The 7,478-nt window shown below is 47.6% G+C and overlaps 1 protein-coding gene across 1 annotated transcript in view; it reads right to left on the minus strand.

The window, feature by feature from the left end:
- Positions 1-682: 682 nt before the first annotated feature.
- Wnt2b (Wnt family member 2B) overlaps positions 683-7,478 on the minus strand; it is a 14,742-nt gene continuing 7,946 nt past the window's right edge. Inside the window, exons 3-5 of the mRNA XM_005369777.3 lie at positions 6,692-6,969; positions 4,802-5,066; positions 683-1,153 (exon numbers count right to left, since the gene is read on the minus strand). Coding sequence (XP_005369834.1) covers positions 924-1,153; positions 4,802-5,066; positions 6,692-6,969 — 773 coding nt within the window. The 3' untranslated portion in view covers positions 683-923. The remainder of the gene's footprint in view (positions 1,154-4,801; positions 5,067-6,691; positions 6,970-7,478) is intronic.

The following is a 7,478-nucleotide window of genomic DNA, read 5'->3' on the forward strand; positions in this document are numbered from 1 at the left end:
GCATAGAGGGAACCCTCCCCTGTTTAAGTCCATCATGGATGGGCAGTAGTTATCAGTAGGACTTGGAGAATCACAAAATAAAGATTTACTGAGTAAATGGGGGAAGGCTACTGTCTTCTAAGGTGTCTACCACTTTGGAACCATCTCGTTCTCTACATAGCGACATGCTTTTGCTCCTGCGTCAATATACTATTCTCTCACAGTTCTGTTCCAGGGCTCTAATGGTCTATTGAGACTCTGAACCACTGCAAGCTACCTCATCTAACAAGCAGCCAGTGAGCAGGCTGCTGCTGACTGATGTAGGTGAAAAAGGAGACACAGAGAATGTGCATTTGTACAGTTGTGTGATTTCTCCCCTCACAAAATCACTGGTTTATAAGCTGTGTAAGAGCATGGGATGAAGCCTTGTTCACCGTGGCTGACACATCTAGCTACCTCGGGGTCTCAGCAGAATACTGTAGCCTAAGATTGTCTGCACAAACTGTCTCCTGTGAAGGGACAGTCAGTTTATCTCTGTCCTATGTCCTTGGCTACAGTAGGATCAAAAAAGAAGCTACCTCCAGATTCCCTTCCTGTTGCATACCCAAAGAGTATCAGAAGTCAGTGCAAGCAAAGGGGACAATGAGCCTTGACTTTAGTGCAACTCAGATCACTCTGAAGAGAACTCCTACCTCTTCTACTCTCCCTTCAAACCTCCAGGTGGGATAGCAGGGAGCCACTCACTCCCATATCCATACCCTATCAACTCCTTCCTAGGGCTAAGGAACCAGCCAGGACATTGGGGTCCCCCTGGATCACTCTCCAAGTCCATAACAGAAGCTGTAGCAGCCCAGGATTGAGGGTGGAGGAAGGTGTGCATGCAAAGATCTTGTGCTTTTGAGTTGGAGGCTTGAAGTGGAGGGATGTAAGAGGTATCTGTGTGTTCAGGTCTGGTCCAGCCACTCTGCCTTCTTAGGAGCCTTGCAAGTGTGGACGTCCACAGTGTTCCTGCACTCTTTGCACCGCACAGCACAACACCAGTGGAATTTGCACTCGCACTGGGTGACGCGGGTGACCCGAGTTGTGTCATACCCTCGGCCACAACACATGATTTCGCAACCATCTGTTCCTTTAGAGGTCTTGCTGCAGACGCGGCCTGCGGTACCTAGGGAACCTGAGTTGAGGAAGAGAGTAGAGAACCAAATTACTTCTGTTTTAGCCACCATGGGTATCCTTATACTCTTAAGAAGACATAAAAAATTCTCTTTCTGAAAATGTATCCACTAACCAAAATGATCATTCATTGCCCTCTGGCCCAGGTTCATTTGTTTCCACCATTAAAGCTTCCCAGAGGTTGTCAGTTTCTCAAGCTGTGCCTTTATTACCAGTGCACACTGCCATGTCCTCTTCAACTGTAAGTCTGGGTGAGCATCTCTCGTTTTGTGGGGGTTGTGATGGCATCTGGATTTAAATCCTGGGTGGGCCACTTCATAGCTGTAGTTATTTAGCAAGTTGGTGGATGTGTTGGGCCTCAGTGTCCATATATGAAAGCATATATACTAGCAGGTCTGGTAGCACATGCCTGTAACACCATCATGCAAAACACTGAAGCAGGGGAGTCACTTTTAGGCTAGCCTGGGATATGTAGTGAATTCGAGGCCAAGTTGGAATGCATAGCATGATCCTGTCTCAGGGAAACAAAACGACTCAACGTCTAATGTAATAAATTGTTATGGTGCACTCATCACTGCTGTCCAGCAGAGGTGGACCGGTTGCCATGACTAGTAGAGGCATTTCTCTAAGAGTTCCTGTATTGTGCCCCCTTTCAAAAGGGATTCCTAAAGAGTAAGAAAGCTTTCTCCTTGCACAAGTAATGCTCAGGACCTCATCCCAATAGATGTCATCACAAAAGATCCTGTAACCCTTTACCCAGTAACAGGGACCCATAAGAGGAAAAGTGACTGGCCTGAGACTTCAAGAAAGAAAATGGATCAACTAACTTCAACAATAGTCTCCATATTCCACTAGGATATGAGGGGAAAATGCAGAACTTTTATCTTTGTGCTTTGGCTTATTGGTTTAAAATCTCTGTTTTAGGGCTAGGAGTATAGTTCAGTGGTAAGTACTTACCTAGCATTTGCAAGACCCCGCATTGGATCCCGGCACTTTAACAGTGATGACAACAATAAAAACATAGATAACATGCATATCTTATAATATACACAGTGCAACAGCATGAGTGGAATGTCTAAGAACATGCTCGATTTTCTCCTTTAAAATTTTTATATGTATGTATGTAAGCAAATTATGGGCATGCATGGGTCACAGCATACATGCAGAAGACATGAGGGAGTTGGTTCTCTCCTTCTATATTATAGCTCCTGGGAGTACCAAACTCAGGTTAATAGGGTTTGTAGAAGCACCTTTACCTGCTGAGCCATCTTTTCAGCTCTCAGTTTTACTTTTTAAGATTTTATTTATTTATTTATTTATTTATTTATTTATTTATTTATTTGTGTGTGTATCTTTGTCTGTGTGTATGCACACTTGTGTCTGGATGCCCTCGTAGACCAGAGGAGGGCATCAATCCCCAGGAGCTGGAGTTACGGGCAGTTCTGAGCAGCCTAATGTGGGCTCTGGGGACTGAACTCAGATCCTCTAGAGGAGTAGCACGCACTCTTAGCCACTGTGCCATCTCTCCAGTCCCTCCATTTTTTTTTTTTTCAACAACAGGAATAATTAATCCAAAACGTTAGCAAACTTCTGGTCCAGACTGTGGCCTGACCAGGTCTACTTCATATGTTATTCTGACTCCAAGGACTGGGTCTTAAACACCGAAATCCTCTTTTGCCGTCTGGAACTATGCTATCCAGTACTGCAGCTACTAACTGCATCTGCTCTCTTAAATCAGTGAATTAGAGTGAGCTAAACTAAAACGTTCCGGTTTCGAATTGGACTAACTCTGTAGTAGTCCGTCACACTTGTTCACGGTTTTAGTCTCTGTGGCTTGTTACCCAACATCAACTGTAGTTCCAAAAGTATTAAATGGAAAATCCAAAGATAAATGATTAAAACCTGTAAATATTTTATCATACCATGTTATTAAAGTTATCTTGTCTGTGACTCGGCGGTAGAGCCCTTGCCCAGCATATTGCAAGGTCCTGGGTTAGATCAACAGCACCACCAGAAAATGGGTCTACTATCTTATTATTTGTCCTTGTCATTTATCCCGTCGCTCCTAATCTACAAGCTAAGCTCCACCACAGGTGTATCTGTCTCAGAAGAAGCATGTGCACATAAGGGCTAAGCAGTGCCTGCACTTTCAGGAATTCACTTGTTCAGTTATCACATGTGGCTTGTTGCTTCTGCACTGGAGAAGCAGCAGTGGAGATTCGATCACTGCACGAAGTTTAGTTAGATAGAACTGCTGTGGAGGGAATACCTGGTTCTGTACTCCTGGGGTGGCTGGCTTATACCATTTGGATTCTTTGGGTTTATGGGACCTAATTTCATGCCTCTGAGAAAAATTCATATGCGTATGACTTGTCCTTCCTCCTAACTCCAAAGATCCTTCTCCGAGGGTACATTTCAGGGATGTGAAACAGGTCTACACTTCAGGCGCTGTGGAATTATTCCCAGGCGTCCAGAGATTAACCCTCTGAGTTACAACACATGGAAAAACTAACTCATGACAGTATGTCTCTAGAAGAGGCCAGAGAGCCTCCCCAACCCTTCTTACTTCTAGTACTACAAACTGCACATGTACCTTCCACTATCCAGTGGAGCACCGCCCCCTCTGTGGGCTGAAATGATGAGAGTGGAGCCAGCCAAGGTGGTGGCTACCGAATCTTGACTAGTGACTCTCCAGCAAAGAGCTGGGAGCCCAGTGACAGGAACCAGGAGAGAAGCAGCTCCACTGAGCCACACACTATCCCTGGTTTAACTTGATTTCGTGACCAGAAATCACGAGCCAAGATGGGAGCTTCCATTCTCACAGAAACACCTTGTCACTTTGCACTGTTCCCAAGGCCCCTTGCCCAGCATCACACATACATAGAACCGGCTGAAAACGGCCGTAAAGCTTGTTACCAAGTGTTTGCTGTTTCAGCAGCCTTTGCAGAGGTCACCTCCTGTCCTCCTCACTGCTGGAATCTGCAGTGGCAGCACGTCAAGAAGGAGCTTGATTCCCCAAGTTCAAACAGACCTTCTTTGACTGCGCTGCTCATCTTCCTTTGGGGTGGGGGGGCTTTTGAGACAGTTTCTCTATGTAGTCCTGTCTGTAGACCAGGTTGCCCTCGAACTTAGATATTCACCTGCCTCTGCCCCCAGAGTGCTGGGGTTAAAGGTATGGCCACCATCGTCCAGCTAGTCATCTTTGTAGTACCTTTGCTTACTATGTCACCTTTGAGGGGGGTAGTAGGGGGTGGGGTGTCAGACCCAGGACCTTGCACACACGAAGCACGTGCTGTATCAGCTGAGCTCCATCCCCAGCTCCATCTTCTTTCTTTAGCTAGATCGTAAAAAAGCCAGCGGCTTAGAGCTACATCTGATGCTTCTGTGTAGCTCTCCTTGCTCAGAACTGAAAACAGGTGGCTCATTTAAATGTTCTCCAAGTAGTATCCCAGACCCTGGGGATGTAGCCGAGTGGCACGGGACCTGTTTGTGTAACCTCGGGCCTGGCAGCCTGAGGCACAAACCACCTATCTCAAGACTAGATTGTTTCCCTTCCTGAACTCCTGCACACCAGACAGACCCAGATTAAGCAGGAGCGCTGGCACTAATCACCAGGTCCCACGTCTCTCTCTGCTTGCTGCTTTCTCACCTGCAGCCTTGTCCAGGACACAGTAGTCAGGGGAGTTGTCAAAGTAGACCAGATCAGTCCGGGTGGCATGGCGATAGCCTTGGCGGGCTGCTGTGAAATTGGCGCCATCCTGGGTGGCGGTCACCTGTACAGCCCCATCATACCTCCGCCTCAGGTAGTCACCAGTGCGGCGAAAGTCTGAGAGTGCCCTCCAGCAGGTGCGTAGCGTGCAGGAGCCACTCACGCCGTGACACTTACATTCCAGCTTTAGAAAGCGCCGCACAGCCTGGGGGAGGGAGGAAGCAGGTCAGGACATGGCTCAGTCATCCCTAGGGTCAAAAGCAGGAGTGTTCAGGGCTCTGCTGGCCCTCTGCTGGATCCCACCCCTTCTCTGACCTCTAGGACATCTTCCTGGATGACTGCCTGCTGGATTGTCAAGCCGCAGGGTTCTGCTCCTGATTACAGCCTACACATCCTTTTAAAGAGCCCAGTGCCATGCCTTCTGCTATATAGCAGGTGTTCAAATACCAGTGAATAGCCTAAAGCAATACCTGAAGGTCTTTATGCAGGAAGGTTTTCCTCTAAAAACAAACTACTTTTGGGCCAGTGATGCTGATAGCAAGGAAAGACACTTGCTATGCTGTCCTGGCAACCAGTTTGATCCTCAGAACCCACATACAAGTGAAAGGTGGGAGCCAGCTCCACAGAGGTGTCCTCCGACCTCCACATGTACCTACCATGCCATTCATTTCCACCTATATACATCATGCATACACACAGAACAATAATAAAGAAATTAAAACTTAAAAAATTAAAAGCTACTTTGGGGCTTGGGAGATGGCTCAGCATATAAGAACACTTACTGTCCCCATAAGAACCTGGTTTAAAGCCAGGTAATGGTGGCATAGCACTCAGGAGGCAGAGGCAGGCAGATCTCTGTGAGTTCAAGGCCAGCCTGGTCTATAGAGCAAGTTCTAAGATGGGCTCCAAAACTACAGAGAAACCCTGTCTCGAACCACCCCCCACACTAAAAAAATTAATCTGGGTTTAACCCATGTAAAAAGCCAGGCTTGGCAGCACATGGGCTACCTGTAGTCCCAGTGATAGGGATGGGGACAGAAACTGAAGGATTGGAGATAGGAAGATTGCTGGGACTTGAGTTCCAGGTTCAGTGAGAGACCCTGCCTCAAGGGAATAAGGTGGGGAGTGACGGAGCAGGACACCTGACATCCTCCTCTAGTCTCTGTGAGAAAGCACAGACATGTACATCCACGTATACACATGTGGACGCACAATCATAGACAAATCACATTTTTAAAAATTTGAAAATTTACTTTTTTGTTCAGCATGGTGGCATGCCCATATAATCCCAGCACCCAGGAGGTTGAGACAGGAGAATTTAAGATCAGCCTAGACTATAGGCAGAGTGAAACCCTGTTTCAAGCAAAGCAAAGCAAGGTGGGGCATGGTGGTACACACTTTTAATCCCAGCACTAAGGAGGTAGAGGCAGGTGGATCTGTGTGAGTTCAAAGCCAGCCTGATCTATATATTGAGTTCCAGGGCAGCCAAAGCTACATAGATCCTGTCTCAAAAACAAAGAAACAACACCCCCCCCCCAAAAAAAAGAAAACAAAAAGGAAGGAAACAGGAAGGGAAGGAGAAGGGGGAGGAGGGAATGAGAGGAGAAGAGAAGGGAGGGGGCAGAAAAAAGAGAAAGTTCCTTTCCTGTCTTAGGAAAACCTGGCTGAACCTGTGTATCACAGGCTTCCTGCATTCTGTGGCAGAACGTTAGGGATTTTGGACGCGATCCAGAAGCTGTCAACCCTTCCACCTCTGACTCCAGCCTGTGGTCACGCTAGCTGGTTGACCCCAGAGAATATGAACTTACAGACCCAGATGGGAGTACTGACCGTGCGGCCGCAGCGGTTGTTATGCAGGTTCATGAGGGCCCGGGCATCCTTAAGCCTCTTCTCTTTGGCATCCACAAAAGCCTTGGCAAAGCGGACACCATAGTGGATGTTGTCACTACAGCCACCCCAATCAAAGTCCCCTCGCTGGTCATGGTGCCGACCACGGGTGTATGGGTCACAGCTGCACACACTCAGTTCACCCTGGCTACAGGCCCGAGTGATAGCGTGAACCACTCCTGCTGACGAGATGGCATAAACAAACGCTGCCTCCCGGCTACCTGCACGGGGAGAGGCAGAGACATGTTACGGGAACGGTCTGTGTCTTCCGTTCTTCCAACACACACACACACACACACACACACACACGCACACACACGCACACACACATGCACATTTCCAGGTGTTTTCTACAGTGTCTTATTCAATGGTCCAGGCCTGGAATTTGTAATGTAACCAGCTTTGAACCTGAGGTTTTCCTGTCTCAGCCTCCCTAATGCTAGGTTGCAGGGACAGGCCACATGCCCAACTCTGTCCAGTCAATCTACACAATTTCAGAAGTTTCCTTAGCTTTTCTGGAGCCTACTCCACTTATCAAGGTGTCCTTCTCTAGTAAGAGCATTCTTCGGAGACGCCAGCCCCTCCTGCCAGCTCTCACTAGTCACTATCATCTGACCTCTTTGGGATGACCTCCGTTCTGTTTCCCCTAGGTGTCTGTCTCTCTCTCTCTCTCTCTCTCTCTCTCTCTCTCTCTCTCTCTCTCTCTTTCTCTCTCTCTCTCTCTCTCATA

This window comes from Microtus ochrogaster, unplaced genomic scaffold, assembly GCF_000317375.1.
Source record: "Microtus ochrogaster isolate Prairie Vole_2 unplaced genomic scaffold, MicOch1.0 UNK60, whole genome shotgun sequence".
NCBI lineage: Eukaryota > Metazoa > Chordata > Mammalia > Rodentia > Cricetidae > Microtus > Microtus ochrogaster.